Source organism: Bos taurus, chromosome 29, assembly GCF_002263795.3.
Source record: "Bos taurus isolate L1 Dominette 01449 registration number 42190680 breed Hereford chromosome 29, ARS-UCD2.0, whole genome shotgun sequence".
NCBI classification, from domain to species: Eukaryota; Metazoa; Chordata; class Mammalia; order Artiodactyla; family Bovidae; genus Bos; species Bos taurus.
Window position 1 is genome coordinate 45,366,262 of NC_037356.1, and position 24,271 is coordinate 45,390,532.

Here is a 24,271-nt window from a genome sequence, read left to right on the forward strand (position 1 = left end):
GTGCCTCATTTCTATCATTCCTGTATTCCCGAATATTCGCTGGGCACCTACTATGTGCCAGACACCGCGGTGGACTCCGTGGTGACGACACGGCTAGCCCGGACACCACAAGGGGCTGCCAGTCTCTTGGGGAGCTGAGAGTTTCCACGGGAATACAGAAACCCTCCTTCCCCTCCTTCTTACACCCAGACTGACTGACTGATGAGAAAAATTCAGGATGGAAAACTCACGAGTATTGTGCTAGGCAAGCTAAAAGAAAAAACAAAAAGGAATACACAAAAATAGTAGTTTTAGGAGGTGACCTTACGGATGCCGACCTTTCCTCCCCCCACTTCTGTAATGCTGTCGTGCTACTTTTACAACTTTAAATAGCGTGGCAGACGGCCACTTGGGAGGGCCCAAACCAAATCGGTTCAAGGACACAGTTCCTAGGGACGCCCCCGCCCCGCCCCGCCTCTCTCACAGGCCCCAGTCCCGCCCCTGGACAGTCTCAGGCCCCGCCCCTGGCCTGACCCGCGCGCTCAGCCACGAAGCAGAGAACCAATCACAGCCCGTTTCTACGTTCGGGCTCTTTTCGGCGTCTGCCCTTAACCAAAATGGCGCCAGCTCGGAAGTTGCCGAAGTTCTAGAAGTTGCCGAAGCAGGTCCGGAAGCTGCCGAGCGAGTCCGGAAGTTGCCGAAAGAGAGCAGCGGGGAAGGAGGATGGCGGATATCATCGCAAGACTCCGGGAAGACGGGATCCAAAAGCGTGTGATACAGGAGGGCCGAGGAGCGCTCCCTGACTTTCAGGATGGAACCAAGGTTCGTATCGACCCGCTTCCCCTTAACCTGTCGGTGGCGCGGTGCGCATGCGAGGCGGGACGAGGCCTTAGGCGAGATATTGCGCATGCCCAGACAGCAGTGGTCGGTGACCCTACTGCTCACATGCCGAGCTCGACGCTGATTGGCCTGGATTTAAGTAGAGGGTGAATTCGGATGCGTGAGCTCCGCCCCCTGCCTTGGCCGAGTGGCTACATAGGTCAGGGAGGCCGTCAGTCATCAATAAACATTTTGCGGGAGGTAACGGGGTTGACCCCATTGCTTGCCCAGACCCAGCGCTGGAGAGGACCCCAGATGAGAAAGCTGGGCTCTGGGAAGGGCCCCTGGATTGCAAGTTTCAAGGTCTTCTATGGATGGAAGGGCCTTCTGAAAACGTAGACCAGCTCCCATTGCTTAGGTGGAAAAACTGAGGCCCTGGGACGCACAAACCCAGAAAACAGGCCAGGAGGTCGGGTCTACCAGACGAGAACCCTTTTGACAGCTTTCCTACTGCTCTTCGTGGCATTGGGTCGGGACAGACAAGGGCTAAGAAATAAAGAGCCTCCCATCTTCCTCTTTTGCACATCCAGGCCCCTAGCTCCAGCCTCTTCCACCCCTCCCCGCCCCAATAATGTACGCCTCCAGGTTTATCTCCTTCTGGTCGTGCAGTTCCTTCTTCTGGAGGGCCTTTCCCAGTTGCCACTTGTTTGTAGCGTAAGGGCTTCCTGGGGGCAGCCCCTGTGCCCAGCAGAGCAGTCACACAGGACATGTATATTGAGAGAATGAGTAAAGATCCTGGCACCAAAAATGAACTGAAGTGACACATCTTGTTGATGACTACAACAGTTGAACACTTAAAACATACTGGGGGCACCCAAAGTAAGAGCTACTGTGCTGACAAGAGCTGTGCAGAGACGGTGAAGGTAAAGCCTGGCTCACAGGAGTGCCCTAAGGCAGAGCTGCGTGCCCTAGTGGTCAGTGATACATAGAGGGACGCTTCTGGAGATGAGGGAAGGGATGTGGGTGAAGTTCCCCATGGCTGGGGCGGGGGTGGGGGGGTGGTGGCCTTGAAGAAAGTCTTGACAAAGGAAGTCTTGGATGCAACAGACACCAGTTGGAGAAAACACCAAAAATAGCGATGATGTGTGAACAATGACCCCGAAAGAATAGGGACAAATAAAAAACAAAAAGCAATCACCAATCACCGGCATTGATTGAGGGTTCACAAGAGCGTGGTGCTCAATGCTTCACAAGATTATTTGCTTTCATTCTCATGAGGTGAGGTAAGTACTGTTGCTAACTCCATTTTACTGATGCGGAAACAGAGTTCAGAGGGGTGGCTAGGGGTGGGAAAGAATGTGGCTTCCTCTAACCATATCCTGTGGAGGGTTCAGTCTCAAGACTTCTCTTCACTCACCCTGAGATGATCTCATCCAGGCTCGTGTCTTTTAAGAAACTCTCCACGCATGCCTGGACCACTCCCAAATGTCTGTGTGTAGCCTTCCCTCCCCCTTAAAGTTGATATCCGGTTCCCTACTCACCGTCTCCACCTGGAAGTCTCATTGGCAACTTAACCTGCTCCCCTCGACCCTCTCATCTCAGGGTAGGGCCCCTCCAGCCTTTTGGTTGCTCAGGCCAAAAACCTCCTGGTCTCCATGACTCCTCCTCCTGTTCTCATACACCCCCCAGAAGATCCTCAAGATACACTCAGGATCTGACCACTTCTACCACTCCCACCGTGGTCCAGGTCTCTCCCCTGGGTTATTCCAGTAACATCTTAACTCATCTCCTGCTTCTGTCTTCCCGGCTCTCCCACCTGTCTCATCCCCGCACCAGCAGAACCAGCATCAGATCATGTCCCTCCTCTGCTTGGAGCCAACCGGTGGCTTCCATTTCAGAGTGAAAAAACAAAGTCCTCACCATGGGCATTAGGCTCTGTGGGGTCCCTCCCTGCTGACCTGCTGACCCCGTGAGGTACCACCCCTCCCCTGGGTTCAGTCTGCTGCTGCTGCTACGCTGGCCTCTCGCTTTGTGAACAAACCACACGCTGCCCCTCTGCGAGGCCTTTGCACCTGCTGTTCTTTGGCCAAGAAATTTCCCACCCCTTCCTACCTCAGCATCTGTCTGGCTTGCTTCTCCTGTACTCCCTTCAAGTCTCTGCTTTCTCTCTTTTCTTTTGGAGGGGGGTGGGGCCACACAATGCTGCTTGCAGGATCCTGGTTCCCTGACCAGGGATCGAACCTGAGCCCCAGCAGTGAAACTGTCAGCTCCTAACCACTGAACGGCCAGGGAGTTCCTTCAGTGACTCCGGCTCCCTGAACTCGCTGTGCCTTACCCTGCTGCATTTTGATGTCTGATCCATAGCACTTCGCTCCACCTCACAGAGCGTGTTTTGTGTGAGGCCCGTCTCTTTCCTTTAGAAGTTCCCTGTGAGCTCCACGGGGGCAGGGGCTTTTGTCTGTTTTGTCAACGCCAGGCCTAGCACAGAGCTCAGGCAGGTAGTTTTTCAGTTGCTCAGTCGTATCCAACTCTTTGCGCCCCCATGGACTGCAGCACGCCAGGCTTCCCTGTCCTTCACCATCTCCCGGAGCTTGCGCAGACTCATGTCCGTTGAGTCGGTGATGCCATCCAACCATCTCGTCCTCTGTCAATATTTGTTGAAAGATTGACTAAAGCTAGACCCCTTGGGCTCTCGTCCCAGCCCATCCACCTACTCGCCATGTGACTTGGACCCCTTCCCTCCTGGGTGGTGTGGTAAAGGTCACGTGGTGAGCCCTGTCCCTTGTGCCACCTGCAGGCTGTGAGCTGGCCTTGTCCATGTAGTTGTGGGAAGGCCGTGCCCTTGTCTGATCCCATTTGTGGCCCACAGGCCACGTTCCACTACCGCACTCTGCGCAGTGATGAGGAGGGCGCCGTGCTGGACGACAGCCGGGTGCGTGGCAAGCCCATGGAGCTCATCATCGGCAAGAAGTTCAAGCTGCCCGTGTGGGAGACCATCGTGCGCACCATGCGGGAGGGGGAGATCGCCCAGTTCTGCTGCGACGTCAAGGTACCCCGTGCCCCACGCCTGCCTGGGTCTGTCTGGCCACACCCAATTCCCTATCCTCTGCCCTGGCCAGGCCACCACCGACTCCCTCCAGGGCACTGCACCGCCAGGCACTGGCCTCCCGGCCCCTAGTCTGCCTTTTCCTCTCCTTTAGCCAGACTGCAGCCAGGGACTGGCTCTCAAGTGCAATACCCGCTACAGCTCCTTGCTTCAGTCCCCTCTGCTCCTGGTCACTGCCAAGCTGAAGCACAAGCCATAGATGCCCACGTGGCCCCTGCAGGGTCTCCCTCCCACTCATCTCCCTGTGTTCCCATCTCCTCCTTAGCCAACATCCTCCTTCCTACTTCAAACTAATTCCTGGGTCACTACCCCAGGAAGCCTTCCCTGACTACTGTGCTTGACTTGAACCCCTCCTCTGGGTTCTCCACCTCTCATACTCTGCATGGCCAGGATCTGGTCCTTTGTCTGCATTTAGGCTACTTCAGGGCAGGGATTAGGCCTGTTTACCTTGAAAGTGCCTAGTGTGGGCCAGCCCAGAGCCAGGACTCAGAACATATCTGCTGACTGGATGAACATTAGCTGAGCAGTCGGCCGGAGCGACAAGAGGGTCAGTGAGAAGAGCTGGGTAGGCATGGGGATGGTCTGGCTTCCGCCATCCCAGCAGGTGTCCCTAGTGAAAGGTCAAAAGCTAGGTCCCTGGAACTTCCCTGGTGGTCCAGTGGTTAATACTTTGCACTTCCAACGCAGGGGGCGTGGGTTGGATCCCTGGTTGGGGAACTATGATCCTACATGCCGCATGGCCAAAAAGTAAAAAAAATTAAAGTAGGCCAAGACTTTAAAAAAAAAAAAAAACACCATAAAAAAGCTAGGTCTCCAATGCCTGAGGGTCCCCCATGAGGATTTTGAAGTTGCTGCCCTAATCCCACCTGAGATGGGCCCCGAAAGGGGTGGGGGTGGGGCTGGAGAGAAGAGATGCTGGGAAAAGAGTGTGGAAGGGCCCCCGAAATGATGAGGAGCCCAGCTCATGGGCTGCAAGCCTGGGAGGAGGACAGGTAAGAGGTAAGAATTCCCCTGGACTTGTCAGGGCTTGGGAGACGGGTTGGCAGTGGGAGTGCGTGTTTGTGTGTTGGGGGGGGTGGGAAGCGTGGGTGTTTGGCCTGAAAGTGATGGAGGGCTGGGAGGCCGGAGGAGTCGGGAAGGGAAAGTCCTCCTGCGCCTCAGTGTCCTTTCTCAGATGGTGATGGGACAAGGGGTGGGGCCTCTTGAGCCCATGAGCAGCCAGCATGTGCTGACAGAGCCCCCTTGCCCACTCACCCTCTGCAGCACGTGGTGCTGTACCCACTGGTGGCCAAGAGTCTACGCAACATCGCAGCCGGCAAGGACCCCCTGGAGGGCCAGCGGCACTGCTGTGGCATCGCCCAGATGCACGAGCACAACTCCCTGGGTCACGCCGACCTGGACGCCCTGCAGCAGAACCCCCAGCCTCTCATCTTCGACATCGAGATGCTGAAGGTGAGGGGCCACCAGGCCAACCCCCTACCGCCCAGCTTCAGAGAGGGTGCCGGCTCTGCCCGCCTGCCCAGAGCTGGTGGCCTCCCTGACCGGGGGCTGGGTGGGACAGGCACAAGGAGTGCCTCCCTCCTAGGGCCCTTCCCCGCTCCCTCAGGTCTGCCAAGACAGGGCTTTTCACCATCTTGCTCATTGCTCTGTTTCTAGAACCCAGCACAGTGCTGGGCATGCAGGAGATGCTGTACACGTGTTTGTTGAATGGTCAGTGGATGAAGAAGTGATTCTGCTTCTGGTACCTGGTGTCCCAGGCCCAGCCAGCCCAGAGGCTGACCCCGGGCCCTGACCTGGCCTATGCCCCGGCAGGTGGAGAACCCTGGCACGTACCAGCAAGACCCGTGGGCAATGACGGATGAGGAGAAGGCAAAGGCAGTGCCAGTTATCCACCAGGAGGGCAACCGGTTGTACCGCGAGGGCCACGTGAAGGAGGCCGCTGCCAAGTACTACGACGCCATCGCCTGCCTCAAGAACCTTCAGATGAAGGTGCTGCCTGGGGGCTGTGGTGGGTGAGGGAAGGGGTCCGGAGGGGCCCAGGGGGCCCAGGTTTCAGCATCTCTTCCCCTGTCCCTGCCTCCGTGCCCCCAGGAACAGCCTGGGTCCCCCGACTGGATCCAGCTGGATCAGCAGATCACCCCACTGCTGCTCAACTACTGTCAGTGCAAGCTGGTGGCCGAAGAGTATTACGAAGTGCTGGATCACTGCTCCTCCATCCTCAATAAGTATGACGGTGAGCGCCGGGCGCCAGGTCACCAGGGCAGGGAGGCGGCCTTCCACATCACCCCCGCTCTGAACTCCCGAGGGAGCCTGACCCAGTAGCTCCCACCCAGTGGGGCCGTGGCCCTGCTGTGCCAGTGAGAGAGGAATGGGGCTTGGGGGGGGGTTTGGCATCCTCAGGGCAGGAGGGCTCCGTCCACGCCGGGCCCGTGGTGTGGGCAGTCAAGGTGGGGTGCTGGCTGGCCCCCCTTTCTCATGCCCTTGGGCGCTTGCCGCCCACTGGCGCCCCCTGCAGACAATGTCAAGGCCTACTTCAAGCGCGGCAAGGCCCACGCGGCGGTGTGGAATGCCCAGGAGGCCCAGGCTGACTTCGCCAAGGTGTTGCAGCTGGACCCGGCCCTGGCGCCTGTGGTGAGCCGTGAGCTGCGGGCCCTGGAGGCGCGGATCCGCCAGAAGGACGAGGAGGACAAGGCCCGCTTCCGGGGCATCTTCTCCCACTGATGGGGCCCCGCTGGCCCGGCTGCCCCGCCCACTGCTGCTGCTGCCGACGCTGCCAGCCCACCCACCCCCCTACTATATCATGCTTCTCTGTATATAAAGGCCTTATTTATCTGTCTCTCTGTCCCTCTCTGGGCTTGCCAAACTGATCCACTGGGAAAGCTGGGGTCATTGCCCCTCATTTCCTGGTACTTGGGTGGTTTGGGGAGGCAAACAGTAGGGGTTCTAACCCCAGCTCCCCGTTCATCAGCTCTGAGACCTTTTTGGGCCTCCATGTGCCTGACAGAGAAACGAGGATGGTCTCTGTCACAAGGGAAGTGTTTCTTGGTGGCCAAGGCCGAGGTGCCTGGGAGCCTTGAGTCTTAAGGGGGAGATGAAGCAAGTGCAAGCCAGGAGGCTTACTGCCTGGGTGAGGTGGGCTCCCAGCGCAGCCCTCCCCATCGCCCCCCTCCCAACCCCCAATCTTACGGTCTCAGCTCATGCAGGCAGTGGTTCCAGTGAGAAGCCAAGTCTGGGCCCCTGGTAACTGAAAGGCCAGCCCAGGTGGGGAGGGGAAGGAGGCTGGCTCTCCAGGTCCCAATCTTGGCCCTGCCCTCTGACCTGCTGTCTGACCCCGGGCACATCCCGGCTCCTCTTTGCCCTTCAGCATCTCTGTTGAACTAGAAACTGTGAGCTGGGCTGCCCTGTGATGCCACGCCGGTGGGCAGTCAGGCGGGATGCAGGCGGTGTTTATTTCCGTGGAGTTACACGCGCTGGAAAAGCCTCTGGACCCTTGCTGCTTCCTCCTCCAGCCCCCAGGGCTGGGTCCCCCAGCATGAAAGGGAACTATCCCTGAGGGCAAACAGATGCAGGCCAGCATGGGGCCGGGGGCCCAGCTTTCCACTGGGGCTCTTTGAGTGCATGAATAAATAACCCAAGTCCAGCCACAGTTGGAGCCTCACTCTTCGCTGTCCAGCTTGAGGCTGATGCTCCGCGCCTTGCCCCGCGCCAGGGTGGTGGGCGGCGTCCCAGGGCCCTCCCGCTCCGCCTGGCTGGGGCCCCTCGAGCGGAGCAGCTGGCTCTGCTTCCGAAGGAAGTCCACAGGGGCAGCCCCACCATAGCTGCTCTTGGCCAGGGCGGCCCTTGAGGGTCCCGAAGTGGCATGAGGGTGGGAGCCGGCCTCCAGCTGGCCCAGGTGGGCCACGTAGCCATCGGACAGGAACTGCGGGCAGAGGTGGGCAGGGTGAGGGGATGGCTGGTCTCGGGCCCACACACTGCCCTCACCTGCCCTTCCCAGGCTCTGGGCAGTGCTGGCTGCAGTACCAGGCTGGCACAGCCTGACCAAACCCCGCCGGGGAGCCTGCCCCTCTCTGGGCCTCGTCCTGAGTTTCCTCATCTGTAAAATGGGATTTTGGAGGGAAGTAACAGCAGCTAACGTTTAGCAGGCACTTGCTTTGTGCCCAGCCCAGTGCTTGCTGACAGGCAGTAAATCACGGGCTTTTCGTGACAGCTGCGGAGATCCATTCTACAGACAGGAAAGTGAGGCTCAGAAAGGTCAAGGCTTGTGCCCAGAACCATGCCAGCGTGGAACGAGCACCCAAGGTCTTGCTCATACTCCAGCTTGAGTTACCCGTTCTGGCCTGTCCGGCAGCTTCCAGCTGCTCGTGACCTCCCAGATCCTAGGAGAAGCCCAAGTTCCCCAAAGCCGGCCAGCCTGTTCACAGCCTCCCTCCTAGGTGCTTCTTAACGCACGAGTGGTCCTCACGGCACAGCCTCAGGCTCCCATGTTCCAACTGGCTTGCAGCCCCACCTTCACTCGGCCCTCACCTGGCACTGCGCCTGCAGCTTCCTCACGGCACGGCCCACGATGTAGGTCTGGCTTGGGGGCAGGCCCAGCGCTGCATACACGGCCACGTCTTTGGGGGACCCGTAGGCGGCCACGAAGTTCAGTTCCACCTGTGGCCGGAGAGGCCAATCAGGAGCCCAGGGACGGGGGAGAGGGAGCGGGGCGGGAGACAGAGGGTGGGGTTTGGTGGGCGTTCAGTGCTGAAGGGTTAGGGGCGGGGCCGCTTAGTCTCCATCACCAGGTCTGGCTGGGGGGTGGGACTAGCCGGATCTCCCTAGTTGGCCCCAAGGACTCTAGAGACCCTTGCGGGGATGTGCGGTCTGTTAGGCTGGGAGCCAGGGCCATACGGGTGGGAACAAACGGGCCTCCTCTCGGGGCAATCACGGGGTTCGGGGGCCCTCCCCAACCACCAGACCTCCTGCACCAGGCTCTGCAGGAACATCGCCTTCTGACGCAGTGGGTCGTGAGTGAGACCATCGCAGAAGGAGACGACGCCGTGGGGGAAGTTGTGCTGCGACAGCCAGGCCACCACGCGGTGCTTCTGCATATCAGGACGGCCCGTCACGTACACGATCAGGTAGCCCGCGTCCTGCCAGTGTCTGCAGGGAGGGGCGGCGGTCAGCCCCGCGCACCAGGAGTGGGGACCAGTCCTCACAGCGAGTGGGGAAGAGAAGGGGCAGCCGCTCCTACCTGACCACGTCCACGGCGCCGGCGCGCACCTTGGGGTCGCTGCCCATGATGGACACACTGGCGGTGAAGGAGCCGTCGATGCTGAAGACCACGGCCTCAGTGCCGCGGGCCACCACCGTTAGGCAGCATTCGGCGTAGGTGTGGTCGCCCCTACGGCCCGGGCGGGGGTGGGGGTGGGTTGCTGTGTGAGCGGCGTGGGGGCGGGGCCCACGGGAGCCCCGCCCCGCAGAGGCCGGGCCCGCACCACGCTCACCTGACTACCATGCGCACCGGGTAAACGCCGACGCCCAGCGCACGCTCCAGGGGCACCGGGAAGGTGAGACGGCCAGAGCTGTTGGTGACCTCGGTGCCAAAGTGGATCCACTTGCCCGACAGTGGCTGCGTCATGATGTAGATGTCCACCTAGCAGGGAGAGAGGGTCAGAGGGTCCCCCTGAGCGGAGCGGAGGGAGGGGGGAACCCCTGAGCGGCGTGGAGCTGAGCGGAAGAGGGCTGAGGCTGAGGCGGGGGAAGGAGGACGGGGTTGGGGGCTCAACCTGCTAGGACCCGGAGCTGTCCAGGGAACAGGAGGCAGGACCAGGGAGCTCCCGCTTAGGGCCAGGTCAGCCCGAGGAGGGGGCTGGTCTACATGGGACTGAGGCCTCTGTGTCCTAACCTTCTCTCCCGTGAGCGTGACCACATCCAAGGGTCCATACATGAAGCGCCCATTCAGCACCTGGGGGCGGCCCTCGCACACCACCGTGTCGCTCGCCCGGTGGTTGGAGGTGACGTTCTGGCGGGAGGAGACAGTGTGAGCCCACGGCCAGGAGATGACAGGGAGGCGGGAAGAGCTGGTGAGGGGGACCCGCGCCCAGACGTGTGTGCGCGCTGCCTGGAGGAGGCGGGCCAGCTCGCTCCGAGAGAGGGGCGAGGCCCGATGGGTGGGCGCTCCTGCTGACCCCGATCAGAGGTCCTGGGGGTCCTCTGTGCGGACTGCGGTTCCAAGGGGCGGAGGCAATATAGACCCTGTGCAGAGGCTGAGAAGGGCGAGACGAGCGCCAACCTGACTTGGCGGAGGGGGCGGGGAAGAGGGAGGGGAGGAGACTTGGTGGTACCTGGGGCGGGGCCGAGGCAGGAGGAGGTGGAACCTGAGAGGGGCTTAGGGGCGGAGATCCCAGGGAGACTTGAGGTCCCTAGCGGCAGGGCACGTACCCGAATCTTGACTTGGGTGCGTTTGCGCTGCCACTTCTCCCTGGGGAAGGCCGGGCTGTAGATGGACGGCTCCTCGCACTCGGTCAGGTGTGGCCGCTCCTTCTCGATCACCTGCGGGGAATGGGCCCCAGCGAGGCCACATGAAGCGGGGGGGGCGGGGGGGGGCGGGGGAAGAGTCCCTGGGGTTGCCCCTCCCCCAGCTCCGGCTCCCTATCCTTGCCCGCTTCCCCACCGCCCCCCCCCCCCCCCCCCGCATCCCTGGGCCCACCTGTCGCAGGATGAAGGCCACCACGTCGGCCGATTCCCAGTAGCTGGCGTGGAAGAGGTGGGGCAGCGTGACGGTGGGGAAGGCGGTGAGCGCCTCCGGGCAGTACAGCGAGTAGTCAATCCGCTTGGTCCCCCACCAGCGCTCCAGGACTGCTTGGCCGCGGTGGGCAGTGAGTCAGGGGTGGCCTCTCACCCCAGGCCCACCTGTCTGGCCTCTAGGGCTCTTCCCTCCCTCTCTTCCACCAGCCCTGCTCTTTGCCGAGTCCAGAGTTGGGTGCCGGGGCCCCCTCGTTCCAGAGCAAAGGCTCTGGGGCAAGGGTGTTTCTGCTGGGCTTCAGCGGTGGAACAAGTATCCGCACCCCCACCACTGCCCCCCACCCCCAGGCGGGGCGGGGTGGCTGGCCTGACTTACTCTTAACCACTTCACTAGTGGTGCTGGGGGCAGTTGGCTGGGCTGGCGGGTCACCGCCCAACTCATTGCCCTTCCAGAAAGCACCACTGGCAGACGTGGGTGTTGAGGGCACCAACATCTCCAGCTCCTCCAGAAAGAGGCCTGAGTGGGTCTGCAGAGTGTCGGCTGTGGGTGGAGGGCAGCCTCAGTGGTGGGCTGGGCCAGGCCACCCTCCTGTCTTTCTACTGGGGTTCCAGGACTGCTTCGCCCCACATCTCCCCCATCTCCACTGCCAGCCTTCCCTGGTCAGGTCTTGGCTGAGGCTGAATTGCCCCAACATGTGGGTGGATGTGAAAGGTGGGGGCATTCTCCCCTGTTAGCAGCATTCCTGCCAGAATGCCTGCCACCATCACTCCAATTCAGGCCCGCTTGTCTCATGGGGCCAGATGGGTACTCACTTAAATGCATGTGTACACAACCCACATCAGGACGTGACCTCAAGTGCCCATGGAGACACAGTGCATCCCTAGACCCGGATACAGCACCCCTTCACCCCCCGCCCCAGTGGCGAGTGGCTGCTTTCGATGTCACTGCCTCTCTTCTTTAGTCCAGTTACCACCACTGCCCCCAGCTTCTGGGCAGAGGGTCTTGGGGATCCAGACTGCCCAAGGGGCCAGGGGACGGCTCCTGGTCCTGGGAGTGGTGACCTGAGAGAGTACCAATGATGCGGGAACTGCCTCTTGGTTGGGGGAGGGGGGCCTATCTGCATCCCTCACTGTTGGGGCCCTTCTCCTCCTCTTCCCTGTATTTTGGTTGGGTGCATACCCAGCAGCAGAGATGAGCCATCTCCCAGAGGGAACTTCTGGTAGCGGGGCACCGCCAGGGGAGCGATGGCCTGGAACTTGGGGGCCAGCAGGGGCTCAAGGCGGGAGGCACAGGGGTCGGCTGCATGGAAGAGGTTGTAGATCTGCTCGCAGGCTGGCCGCATCTGGGCCACTGGTACCCAGAAGATAAAGGAGAGAGGGGGTTCAGCTGGGCATTCTGGGAGGTAGGGGTGGTGGGGAGCAGATCCCTGACATGCTGGGTGACACTGAAACAGCGCTTCCCAGACTGTACTCCCTGGGAGGTCCCCGGGGTCCTGCTTAAAAGTGAGACAGGTCTCTTGGCTAACAAGGGATCACAGCCTTCGATTTGCTGATGCTCGGGATGAAGCGTTCCCTAGGCCTGTTGGACCCCTTCTCAGGAAGGGCATCTGGGCGTACGAGTTCCTCCTGGTGCATGCTGGGAAACGTGGCCCTGGCAAGTCCCTTCTTTCTGGGCCTCAGGTTCCCCCTCTCTAGCCAAGAAACTTAATTTTTACAGTGGGGAATGGCATAAATGCTCGAATTTCCGGTGAGAGGGAGAGGTTGGAGGAGCTAAGGGGAGGGGCAGATGGAGGAGGAGGCGTGCCCCCCACTTGCACCCCAAGGGCTCACCCTCCAACGTGGGCATCACGGTTTTGCGCAGAGCCAGCACCAGGCCAAGCGGGGAGCCAAAGAGGAAGAAGCCGGAGACCTTGAAGTCAAGGCGGGCGGCACAGGGGGCACTGTCGGGAGCCTCAGAGGTGGCAGTGGGTGGGCAGGAGGCTGTGCTCGCTCGCCGGGGCTCCCCGGAGGAGGTGGCTGGGGGGGCTGCCTGCAGGCTGCGTGCAGAGGTGGCTGTCAGCGCTGCCACCTCTGCAGCCCAGCACAAGCCCAGTTTGGGGTTGATGGGGTGGGAATGTCACCTGTTTTGAGAGCCCTCGGGCTCGGGACCAGCCATGTCGCTGGGGGTGCGCTGGGTGGGCAGGGCAGAGGGTTCTGGGCTGGCCCGGCCCAGCCCCTCAGCCCCCTCTGCCAGGGGATCCCGCATTGGGCCTGCCTCCGGGGAGAGCAGCTCATTGTTCTAGAAGAAGCAGGAGACAGAAACATCCTTAGGACTGGAGACAATTGATTTCTACTTATTTGGAAGTGAGGAAGGAGGCATGGGGGTTGGGCAGGGACTTAGAGCCAGCAAGCAGAGCCCCAGAGGGGATGGACAGAGGCAGCAAGGAACAGGCTGGAGAGAGGTCAGATTCCTGGGGCAGAGAACTAGAGCAGGGGAGTCTCCCCGCCACCCCGGCTCCTCTGGTGGAGGCGGGTCCAGCCACACGAACCATACTTCCACGGCGGCTGCTGCTCCGGCTCCCAGTGCCCACACTGGCACTGTGGCAGAGCGCATCAAAGCCCAGGATTCCGCCGACGCCGTCCCCGATCAGCACCACCTGGGGGAGAGGGCAGCGTGGTCAGGAGGGGCTGCAGCAGGGGCAGGAGGGTGGGGGAGGCTCAGCCGGCAAGTTCCCCCCCGGACAACCCCTAACCCCTGACCTGCCCGCAGAAGCCGGCGCCCTCAGAGGAGCGCAGGAAGGCCGCATAGGCCTGGTTGGTGCGGGCGATGACTGTGGCCACGGCACCCTGGTATCGGGATGATGAGGTGGCCAGCAGCGGCAGGGCGGCCAGGGGAATGTGGTCCTGGGAGCGGGACAGGCTGTCACCATCATGGCTGTAGGGGCTCAGGCTGCAGGAGGAGGGGCGGAATGAATGGGCGGGGCCTCCAGGCCTACCCCTGCCCCCTTGAAGTCCCCCTGACCTGTTAGCAAGTCCCAGCACCACGGGGGCTTTGTGGGGTCCACCAGTATCCCAGAGGGCTCTGTGATGGAGCCATAGACTAGAAACTGAGGACAGCTGGGCGGGTGACTGGCCCAGGTGTCTGACTTCCTGGCCTCTCCCCCCACCGCCCCGCCCCATGGGGGCCTCTCTGGTTCCAGGAGCCTCCAGGTGGCTGTCCACACCTCGGGGACCCTGTGTGTCCACCCCCGCTTTCCACCCCCTAGACCAGTACTTGGAGACGAGGGCATAAGCAGCCGCGCAGATGGGTGGGCAGGGCACCAGGCGCAGCGCCACGTGGCCCAGGGCCTCGGGAAAGTGGACTCGGGTGACGGCCTCGAAGGCTAGGCTCAGTGTCTGCACGTCCGCCCGCTTGGAGTCGGCATCTCCCGGGCCCGAGTCTAGGATGCTGCCACTGTGCAGGACGAGGAAGAGGGCGTGGACCTCGCACGTCTCCGCCCCCAGCTCCCCAGCGCTGTCTCCATCTGGGCCCTGCAGGGGGCACAGTGTGACGTCAGAGCGGTGGCTGGTGGGTGGCCAGGCAGAACTAAGGCTCGGGGTGGCCGGCCATACTCACTTCCGAGTCCCTGGGTGCCCGGGCCCCGTCCCCCAGGTCTTTGGTGCCCTCAGTTCCAGGGTCTATGGGAGGGGGAGAGCCAGGGAGAGAGACTGAGGGCTCTGTGGGGATGCCCTCACCTGGCACTTCAGGTGCCCCCGCTCGCTGTCTGCCTGGGCACTACCCCCTGCCCCCATCTCCCTCAGACATGCCCCTCTCACCCGACTCCCCCAGGTCATTTCACACTTCTAGACCTTAGCACAGGCCAGCCAGTCCCTGCTGTTCCCAGAGACACCTCTCCCCACAATGCCCGTTTGCCTGGAAGATTCCTTCTGATCCTGCCCTGTCCCATGTGGTAGCCACGAGCCACATGTGCCTGTTTAAGTTGAAGTGAATTAAATTACTGTGCAAAATTTAGGTCCCCAGTCACACTCACCACATTTCAACAACTTGAGAGTCACATGTGGCTAGTGACGAGTACCTTTCCAGCATCTCAGAAAGTTCTTTTGGACACAGCTGGTCTAATCCTTCAAAATCTATACTTCCTGCATGAAGACTTCCCAGCCTCCAAATGAATTCCTCCATTCTTTGTTCTGTCTTTTTACATTCCAACCATCCATCCACCCATCCACCCATTATCCACTCATCATTCATCTGTGTATTTAAAGAGCACCCTTTCTGGGTTGACATTCATCTTAGTCCCCGTTACGTTTAGGAATGAGTAGTTCCCTGAGTCCCCACCACTTAGGGGGTGCGGGTGGCCGGTGACGGGATAGGGGACCTTTACCTGGTGTCCCCTCAGCCTCCATGGGGGAGGCAAAGGCGTCGATGAAGTCGTTGGAGTTCCACTTGGTCATCTCCTTGGGGAAGACCTCGTCACTGTCCGAGAAGCCTTCTGAAGGGACCAGGGACTGTGTCATGGGGCGGTAGGCACTGCTCAGGGCCCCCCCGCCCCCGGCAGGGCTGGGGTGCTGACCGTGGGCATCAAAGAACTCCTCCTCGGAGCTGTTCTCAGAGTCCCGGGCGATGTTCTGCATGCGCCACTCAGACAAAGTCTGGGGAGACACGCCCCCTGCAGGGCCACGCGGGCCTCAGCCTGGGCGTCCGGCCAAGGGCCGTGCTCCCCGACACCCCACCACCGGTCCCCATGCCCCAGCCTCACCCCCATGCTGGGATGAGTAGGAGGAACGGGAGGATGAAGACCACTGCTTGCTGAAGCTGGCATCGGGGGAGGCATCGGGGCCTGGGGGGGCCTCGGGCCCATCGGGGGTGCCGGCGTGGCTGGCCCCGGCCCGGGCCTCAGAGCTCGGCTTCCCTGGGGGCTGGGCCTCGGGGCCCTCGCTGCCTGTGTTGCACTTGGCCATGCGCTGTGCCAGCATGCGGGCAGTCTCCTCCTCTAGTGCCCGGATGTCAGCCATGCTCAGCTCTGTCCACTCGTCCTGCCAGCACCAGGCCTGTCGGTGGGCCCGCAGCATCACCCGGCGCAGACCTGTAGGTGCCCAGACATCAAAGCTGTGCCCTCCCCACCCCGTGTCCCTGCCCTGCATACCAAGCCCTTGAATTCCCTTGAATTCGGGTAATGGCTCCCTTAGGCACACCACCCACCCAGAGCTGCAAAGTAGGGAAGGGTGAGTGCTGTCCAGGCGATGGCAGTGGGAAGTGGGGCATTTTTCTTCCTGTCCTACCTACCTCCCTGCCCACAGCCTCTTTTGTCCCTCCAGACACCCCAACTCTTAGCTCTGAGCTCACCCCGACACCCCAGGAAGCTGGGAGCAATGTTTGTTCTTGATCTTTCAGCTGGCTTCCTGCTGACTTCATCAGAGGAGTCAACAATTAAGGCGTTAACAGTTAATGAAATTGTTGATGGTTAATGAAGGTGTTAATAGTTAATGGAAGTGTTGGCACTTAATGAAGCAAAAACACGATACCCATTCTGGGATATTTTCATCTTAAGCAGAGGAGTAAAGTTAGAAACCTCAGTATCTAGGAAATAAAGTAATAATGATTGAATTATAAACTTTTGGAAGGAAATGCATTAGAATCTTAATAATGGTTATATGTGGGTGATTTTCACTTGCTTTTTTTTGGCTGTACCACATGGTGAAATTGAAAGTGAAAGTTAGTCACTCAGTCGTGTCCGACTCTTTGTGACCCCGTGGACTGTAGCCCATCAGGCTCCTCTGTCAATGGAATTCTCCAGGCAAGAATTCTGGAGTGGGTTGCCATTTCCTTCTTCAATGGTATGTGGGATCTTAGTTCCCTGATCAGGGATCAAACCCAAGCCTCCTGCGTAGGAAGTGCAGAGTCTTAACCACTGGACCTCCAGGGAGGCCCCTAATCTTATTTGTGCTTTTTGGACTTTTTCCAAATTTAGGATAAAGAGCCTGCATTATTACTCTCTGAGCTAAATTTCCTCATGTGGAATCATAATAGTCTTTACCTTGAGAGGTGTGGGGGGTGTGAAAGATATCTTGCATGGGAAGTGATTAGCAGAGGATTTGGCATCTTGTGATCAATATCAGCTTTTGCTATCAGGCCCAACCTTTTCCTCATTTACAAAAGGGACAATTAAGGAAGCAGCTCCCTGGAGGGGAGATTCCATGAGAGTCCGTGGTGGAGTGGAACCCAGGTCCCTGGGGGCCCCCGTCCTTCTTCCTGTGGGGAGCCCAGCATTAGACCTGGGAGGTGGAGCAGGGCTAAGCCACGGGAGTATGACCTAGGGCCTGCTGGAGACCAGAGCAGGAGGATGGAACTCAGAGCTGGGGTGGGAGGGACTCTGACAGCACCCAGCTTCGGCCTGCACTCCACAGCGTGTTGCCAGTTACCGCTGGTGACCCTCCTGAGAGTCTCTAAGCCTCGCTTGACCCACAGAACATTGGCGTCTTAGAATTTTAATGGATGAGCAGATGCATCTCTGAGTGTCTGAACCGGCATGAACCTCAGAGATTATGTTGCCAGCTTCTTGCCCTTCTGACTCTTCCCTGTACCTCAGGGCAGGCTCCCCCAACCCCAGTTAGGCTGCGCTGCTCCCCCCTGCCCCAGCACCCACCCTATCAAATGGAAAGGATGGTTTTATGTTTCTGTGTCCCCGGCAGACTGGGAGCATCCCTGGCTCAAACATGCGGCCTGGTGCATGCTAAGTGGAACTGCCCAGGACAGGGTGCTCACCGACGTCATGGATGAACTGCTCGATCTTGGCCTGCATGCCCCAGTAGCGGAACTCGACCTTGCACAGCTTGTAAGCGCACATGAGGGGCCCGGTCTGGGCTGCTGTGCGCGCCCAGTCATCAGCCAGCGGTCCTCGGCCTGTCTTGGCCGAGCGGTACAGCCGGGGGTCCTCTTCTGCTTTGTACTCGCCTGGGGCCACAGCATCCCGCACGATGTCGATGGTATCTGGGGGGGTTCCGACAGCCCTGAGCAACACCAGCCCCCTCCAGCCCCTGCTACTCCTCCCCAACCTCGGGATTGGGAGGGCAGCTTTTCACGCACAGAAAGCCGAGGCCAGGAACTGAGCCTGGGACTTGTCAGAGGCCACCTCTCCAGGTGGCAGGTGGTCTGAGAGGGGCTTTGGGGTCATTACTGGCTGTAGGTCTCACCCAAGATGCGCTGTCTCCGCTCAGCTCCACTCAGGTTGAAGACATTGGGCTGCTGCCCCCCATCGGGCAGGTAATAGGTCTCAATTTCAATGGAGAATTTCTCCACAAAGGGGCAGGTGTACCTGGGCAGAGGGCAGGGGTGAGGGTCACTGCTGGGCCCACCAGGGCCCTTCCCCTCCTGGCCCCTGACCCACCCCACCCACTCACCGGGTTCGGGTGTAGGGATAAGCATTCCAGGATTCCTCCTCCACCTGCAGGGCAGCCTTGGGCAGCAGTGCCCGGAACCAGCCTGGGATGTGGGAGCCCACGTGGTATACCTTGTGCGTGTACTGTCCACTGCCACCCGGCCCATCTGTGTAGGGCCGGTTGGCCAGGATCTCCACGCCACTGCCCTCACCACTCGACTCCTCTCGGCTCTTTTTCTGCAGCCCAGGGCAAGAGGAGGATGGGCAGCTCAGCCCTAACTCTGCTCCTGGGATGGGCTCCCCAGTTAGGCCTGGTCCCTGGCGCAGCTCTGAGGCCCGAGTCCCAGCCTTTCTAGGTCTCTGAAATCCCACTCTGCTCCCTTATAGCTACTGGGGTCAGGATTATAGCCTCTGACCAGTCCCCTCTGGGGTTCTGCAAGCAAAGACTTGTTCAGTCATTCAAGTATTTGCTGTCTGCTCTATTTCAGGCACTGTCTGGGCTTATATTCACTGGGATCTGGTGACGTACAGAGTAAAGACCCCTGCCTGCCCTTGTGGAACTGTACACTCCAGCGGAGGGAGACACAGTAGACAGAAAACAGAAAAAAAGCATCTTAGAGGGTTCTAAGTGCCATGGTAAAAAGAAAGCATAGACTAGGGTTAGGTGGATAGAGTTGGGGGTTGCAGTTTTGATAGGATGGGCAGGAAGGCCTCACTGAAAAGATAACATGACCCTGATTTGAAGATGACTTGGGGGGAAAGGAGGGTGCTGGGCAGATATGGGGTGGGGTGGGGGGTGTACTTCAAGTAGAGAGAGAGCCCGTGTAAGCTCCTAAGGGGGACAAGCTGCATGCCCTGCCAGCAAGGCGCCAGGGTGGGCAGGCTGGAAGAATCAGGAGAGTAAAAGGGATCCCTGCCTTTCTAGGACCCCAACACCAGCTCCTGCCACACCCCTCCTAGTTGGAGAGCACTAAGATCCTGTCCTTATGTAGCTCAGGAGTTTGAACATGGCCCGCCCAACCCTCTGAGGCCAGATCCCAGCCCTCTTGCCTGCTCAGATTCTGGTCCCACATTTCAGGGGACTCCTCTGGAATGGGCACCGGCCTCCTCCCCTCCCCGGGCGCCTGCCCTGGCTCACACTTCTCCGCCCAAGCCTGGCTCCCTACCTGCTTCCTCTCAGCCTAGACCTCACCCTCTGGGTTCCCTGCCTGCTCCTCTGACAGTCTCCGGCCCTGAGCCTCAGCCCATCTCCCTGACCGCTGGGGGTGGCCAGGTTCCTTCATCCTCTGGGAAACCTCTCCTAGTCTTTCTCTACCCCCTGGGACCCCTCCTCACTTTCTGCCCCCCACTCTTGCCTCCTCATGCGCTCCTCTCCCTACCCCCAGAGGATTACGGGTTCTAAGGAGGATTAAAGGAGATCAGATGGGGGCTGAGCGTTCAGCAGGGGCTGGGCACTCAGGGTGCGGAGGCACCACCAGGCCCTTCCGTCCCTTTTCGCACAGTCCTTAACCATCCCACCCCTCCCCCACACCCGACTGGGGACGGGCTCTCTTCTGCTCTGGCCTGAGCCCTCCCAAGCCCCGGGGCTGGACTGGAGGGGGATTGAGCTGGGCCCGGCCCCTTGTCCCAGGTGTGGCCTGCGCGCTCCTGCGGATACCCAGCATGAAGCATGCCCCCATCCCCTCCTCGGCCTCCTACTTGCCACCGCCCTCACCTGGATCATGTAGAGCTGGGCCACCTGGTACTCGTCCAGGCTCATGGGCAGCAGGATGTGGTACTCCTTGATGAGCATCCTGAAAGCGCTCGGCCGACCGCGCGCGGCCTCCGCGGCTCCTGGCGCAGGGCACCGCGCGGCCGTCAGTGCGGGGCGGCGGCGCGCGGCCCCGAGCCCTGCGCGCGGGCCGAGGGGCTCAGGCGCGGGGACCCCATCCCGAGCTCGCTACAGGGCAGGCAGCGGCGAGCCCAGCTCTGCAGCCAGCGCCGCGGGGGGCCGGGAGCCGCCGCGAAGCTGAGCGCTGACCTCTTTTCCGCGCAGCCCCCGCCCCCCACCCGCCCATCGCCATGGCAACCGCGCGCTGACGCGGGCCCCCAGGAGCCGCGGGAGGTGGCCGGCGGGCTGGCGGGCCAGCCTTGCCTCTCCGGCCGCGGCGGCGTCCTAAGCCCCTCGGAACAGCATCCTTTGGGGACCCGCCCCTGGGAACCCTGGGGCCCCTCCTTCCGGGCCGCCTTCCACCACCGGCCCCTCGGGGCCCGCCCCCTGCATCCCTTTCCCCGAGTCGGTCCGTGTCCCCCACTCCTGGACATCCACTTAGAACCTTGTCCCCCGCGTGTCTCTCCGCGGAGCAGCCCCGGGCGTCCCCCGCCCCCCGCACCCGAAACTACCTTCAAAGACTAGATAACACCTCCGCCCCGAGACCTGTCTTCCCCACCCTGACGGGCAGCCCAGGCCCCAGCTCCCCTTTCCCCGCATCGTTCCTGGCCCCCAGGCACTCGTCTATGCAGCTGCCTCATCTTCCTCCAGGGCTGATCACTCTTCAGGCTCAGGCTAGAAGTACCCTACGAGCCCCCGCCCTGCAAGCCCTGCTCCGTCCACCTGCGCCCCGACTTCGCTGCCGCCGTACCCCAACCTCGCACCCACTGAGCAAGCGAGAGGCCCCCACTTCCCTCTGCTCCCCGGCGTCCCCGTCCCCCGCCGTGCTCTCTATCGGCCCGCCCGCCAACGTCCCGGCTCACCTCTAGTTCTAGGGTGGACGCCCCTCACCCGGTACGGGCGGGGGCCTACGGGCCGCGGGTCGGAGCCCCGAGCGCCCCCAGCCCCGGCCGCGGATTCCAGCAGTGGCCGGACCCTCTGGAGGCGCAGCGCGGGCCCATGGCCCCGACCTTCCTCCCGGTCTGCCCGCCGGCACCCCTCCGGTCCCTCCCCGCCGACCGCCGCGTCACTGCGGCCGCCCCGCCCCCTTCCTGGGAGCGCGGCCCTCCCCACCCCGGCGGGGTCTGGGCCGCCCCGCCCGCGGCGGCGGAGGGCGGCCCCAACCTTCCTTCCTTCCCCACGGCGGTGGGGGAAGAGGCCCTTCTCCAAATGCTGGCGCTGCTTAGTTCGGCCGTGTTCTTTGGGATCCCCAGACACTCTGGGATCCTTCCTCCACCCTGGCCCGGCCCTCCAGTGTGCTATGGAAATATGACAAGAGTCCCATCCCCAACTTCTCCGGCCCTGGGAACCCGGGGCCCAGGGTGGGGGAAGCGCCTCCCCGTCCCAAGTCTGGCCAGCGGCTGGTCTCTGACATCCCTGGCCTAGCCGGTGGGGTTCCGGTGTCCCAGACCGCCAGGTCATTCAGAGGGCTGCAGTCACTTTCACTTCCAGTCTTGGGGCTCCTCCCGGAACGGGGCCCCAGCGCTTTCCCCACCTGTATCTTCCGGGTTCGTAAGTCTGGCCAATGGCGCCAAGACCGTGGGCAAAGGCTGCCAGGGCCTAGGGCTGGGCTCTTGGGACCGCACCCAATTGGCTAGAGGGCACTGGGACGGTGCAGGGCGGCGTGGCGCAGGGTCTCACCCACACTGGGGAAACCAGTTCTCTCCCGACTCTTTCTCAGGTCCTGGGGGTTGGGAAGCAGCCTGGCTCCCTTTCTTTCTTCTTAGGACTCAGAGATAGGGTGTACTCCGAGCCCCAGGGCTGATTCCAAGCTTAGGATGTTAGGATGTTAAGGCATGCGAGGGTGGGGCTTAAGTGAACTGGCATTTCTACCCTCCAGGCACCTTTAGTCCAGAGAAAGAACCCTCTAGGGTCAGGCTGGAGACAGAGCCCTCCAGCTGTGGAAGCCGCCCAGGCCTTGTGCTGCCCCCTGGTGGCATCTTGTGAAGGAGGGCAGGGCACTCAGCTATTGGAGTTCAACTCTTTCCACAAACAGCTGGCAGGCTGAGGGCCAGGGAAGGGCAGGGTCCCACTCAAGGTCAATGGGCAGTGGAGGCAAGGCAAAGCTGGGTTTGGCGGGCCTCCCTCCCACTCACTGTACCCGACCATCTCCCTCCGAGTCTCTTCTTTCCCTTTCTTCGTGGCCCACCCAGGCTTAGAAGCACCAGGCTCAGAGAAACTATGAACTGTGGGCTTCTCTGGTGGTCCAGTGGTTAAGATGCCATGCTTCCAGTGCAGGGGCATGGGTCCGCAGTGCACGGATAAAAATAAATAAGTAAAATAAAAAAGACTCCGAGCTGAGAGAACAACTCCAAATTATATTTTATTTATATAAAAAGGGTGTATTTAGCAAAAGACACACTGAGAAAAGAGTTGTTATGGCCCAGGAGAAAAGGCAGGGAGGCCATGGGCCTTCTGAGGCCCTGCTGGGGGAGAAGGGGTCTGGGCAAAGTGGATAAAAGTCCTGGGTAAGTGCTGAGTGGTGGAGGCCACAGAAAGGAGACAGCTCCAGTTGGATCAACACTGTTGGCAGGTCATGGGTGAGACTCACAGTGACCTCGCTGCTAACTCTTTCGGGGGGTTCCAGTTAGTGCTGCCGACTGGAGTTAAGAGCCACCCCACTGGTTCCTGGAGGGTACCCACCAAAGGACACAGGACAGGAAGCCCAGGACGGGAAGTGCAACTCGGGGTGAAGGCCAGGGAGAAGCAGGTGCTCTGCAGTGGCCAGGAAAGGTCCAGAAGCTGAGGTGGAGTCGGGTCCTGTTACGTGCGGGCGTTCCGCTCTGTCTCTGCCAGGCACTCTCTGACGAGGGCCCGGGCATGGATGATGCCTGGGGTGGGCATGGGCAAGTAACATACAAGATCTCAGCGACCCTCCACAGTCGCAGGTCTGCCCTCCAGAGGAAGACCCCTCCCTCACACCCCGTTTCCTTTCAGTGAAAGGGACTATAATCTAATGAGGGACTCGATGACATTAGAGGTTTAGACGTTAACCAGCAAATTTACCCCGCTGAGATACAGCATTGGATGGCATCACCAACTCAATGGACATGAGTCTGAGTAAACTCCAGGAGTTGGTGATGGACGGGGAAGCCTGGTGTGCTGCAGTCCATGGGGTCGAAAAGAGTTGGACACAACTGAGCGGTTGAACTGACTGACTGAAATACAAATTCCCTGGTCCTTCCTTAGAAACTGACTCAATTTCAGTTCAGTTCCAACACGTCTCTGGATAGTGATCCTTGCCCTCGTCTAGGCTTGGTTCAGGCGGCCTCCAGAAGTCTTTCCTTCCCTACCTTGTGAAGAGTTGTTCAGTGTTTGCCTCCTGGCCTCACTCACCTCTCTTCAGGCGTTCCATGGCGCTCTTGCTGCCAGCATAGGTGGGCCGGATCTCTTTGCCCATCTCTTCTATGACAGACAGCAGGTCGGTGTAAGTGCTCTGGGAGCCCTGGGCGCCAGGTGGTTTCATTGCCTGCGTCAAAAGAGAACAGGGCAGTGAGTTCAGGCCAACAGGGCACCTCCAGTCCTTATCCCACGGGCAGTCTCTCAGCTCCGCTCACCTGCACATAGCCCATGGAGGGAGGCCCAAAGTCATTAAACAGTGGTCTGAAAGGGCCAGCGGCTCCCGGCACAGAGCCCGATGGTGATGGGACACTTCCAGCTGCAAGAGGAGCGAGTAAGCGGTCAGCGCGGGTCAGGAGCGCCTCCTCCCGGCGTTCCAAGCCTCGGACTAGATTCGCCCTGATTCCCTCCAAAGGCACGCTCCATTCCAGGCCGCTAAACTTCAGGACAAGCCCCCTCCCGCTGCGCTCAGCCAACAACCCTTACGCGACCACGCCCACTTTACAGGCCAGCAAACTGAGGCTCGGCGAGGACAGGCGGCGGGCCTAGCACACTGCAGAACTCGGGCCGTCTTCTCTTCGGAGACCTTGACCGCCCGGGCAGGCAAGCAGGGATGGAGCTGGGTCCTCACCTGTCGGGACCGGGGTGCCGGGCCCAGGCGTGCTGGAGCCGGGGGTGCTGCTGGGGGCGGGGGCGATGGGCTTGTAGGACATCCCCAACTCCTGGGTGCGGCGGACGCCGGCCGGCCGCTCCTCCCGGGTTGGCTGCCTGGCCTCTGAGCCGCACTCTGATTGGCAGGCCGGCAGCACGCCCCTGGTAAATAGAGCTCGGGCCGGAAGGGCGGGCGGGCACGAACGATCCTTCACTCCCGATTGGCGCGTGGAGATGTCACTCGGCCCTCCTCATAGGCAGAGACCGGCCCCAACAGGCCGCAACCGCTGCTGATTGGCCTCCGCCTTCCGGACCTCGCACCTGTCTGCTTCGGATTGGGCGGTGGCCGACACCCTCCACAATTGGAGAGTTCGCGGCCCGGGGCCG

At 60.9% G+C, this 24,271-nt stretch overlaps 3 protein-coding genes across 7 annotated transcripts; 1 reads left to right on the forward strand and 2 right to left on the reverse strand.

Annotated features, from left to right (window-relative positions):
* Positions 1 to 664: 664 nt before the first annotated feature.
* On the forward strand, positions 665 to 6,740 carry AIP (aryl hydrocarbon receptor interacting protein). Of its 2 annotated transcripts, none has more exons than NM_183082.2 (6): positions 665 to 801; positions 3,668 to 3,847; positions 5,168 to 5,356; positions 5,717 to 5,893; positions 5,996 to 6,137; positions 6,420 to 6,740. In NM_183082.2, the coding sequence occupies exons 1-6, from the start codon at positions 703 to 705 to the stop codon at positions 6,623 to 6,625; spliced, it is 993 nt and encodes a 330-aa protein (NP_898905.2). In that variant the 5' UTR covers positions 665 to 702; the 3' UTR covers positions 6,626 to 6,740. The 2 variants fall into 2 exon arrangements, with proteins under 2 accessions (NP_898905.2, XP_010819353.1); XM_010821051.4 differs by having other exon boundaries at positions 669 to 801; positions 5,996 to 6,129; positions 6,420 to 6,492.
* A 592-nt stretch (positions 6,741 to 7,332) lies between these two features.
* On the reverse strand, positions 7,333 to 20,897 carry PITPNM1 (phosphatidylinositol transfer protein membrane associated 1). Of its 2 annotated transcripts, none has more exons than XM_059883115.1 (24): positions 20,719 to 20,897; positions 19,700 to 19,818; positions 18,008 to 18,089; positions 17,801 to 17,922; positions 17,373 to 17,597; positions 15,367 to 15,693; positions 15,181 to 15,276; positions 14,992 to 15,099; positions 14,226 to 14,287; positions 13,884 to 14,140; positions 13,370 to 13,559; positions 13,159 to 13,266; positions 12,751 to 12,908; positions 12,461 to 12,666; positions 11,811 to 11,981; positions 11,007 to 11,171; positions 10,596 to 10,744; positions 10,328 to 10,438; positions 9,792 to 9,908; positions 9,391 to 9,539; positions 9,138 to 9,287; positions 8,863 to 9,046; positions 8,429 to 8,557; positions 7,333 to 7,823 (listed from the first exon to the last, which is right to left on the reverse strand). In XM_059883115.1, exons 5-24 carry the CDS (start codon positions 17,452 to 17,454, stop codon positions 7,560 to 7,562), a joined length of 3,183 nt encoding a protein of 1,060 aa, XP_059739098.1. In that variant the 5' UTR covers positions 17,455 to 17,597; positions 17,801 to 17,922; positions 18,008 to 18,089; positions 19,700 to 19,818; positions 20,719 to 20,897; the 3' UTR covers positions 7,333 to 7,559. The 2 variants fall into 2 exon arrangements, with proteins under 2 accessions (XP_059739098.1, XP_024843407.1); XM_024987639.2 differs by having other exon boundaries at positions 18,008 to 18,222.
* A 1,295-nt stretch (positions 20,898 to 22,192) lies between these two features.
* CDK2AP2 (cyclin dependent kinase 2 associated protein 2) lies at positions 22,193 to 24,026 on the reverse strand. Of its 3 annotated transcripts, none has more exons than XM_005227087.5 (4): positions 23,720 to 24,026; positions 23,452 to 23,552; positions 23,231 to 23,363; positions 22,193 to 22,725 (listed from the first exon to the last, which is right to left on the reverse strand). In XM_005227087.5, exons 2-4 carry the CDS (start codon positions 23,464 to 23,466, stop codon positions 22,658 to 22,660), a joined length of 216 nt encoding a protein of 71 aa, XP_005227144.1. In that variant the 5' UTR covers positions 23,467 to 23,552; positions 23,720 to 24,026; the 3' UTR covers positions 22,193 to 22,657. The 3 variants fall into 3 exon arrangements, with proteins under 3 accessions (XP_005227144.1, XP_005227143.1, NP_001030397.1); XM_005227086.2 differs by having other exon boundaries at positions 23,739 to 23,917; NM_001035320.1 differs by having other exon boundaries at positions 22,194 to 22,725; positions 23,865 to 23,997.
* Positions 24,027 to 24,271: the final 245 nt, after the last annotated feature.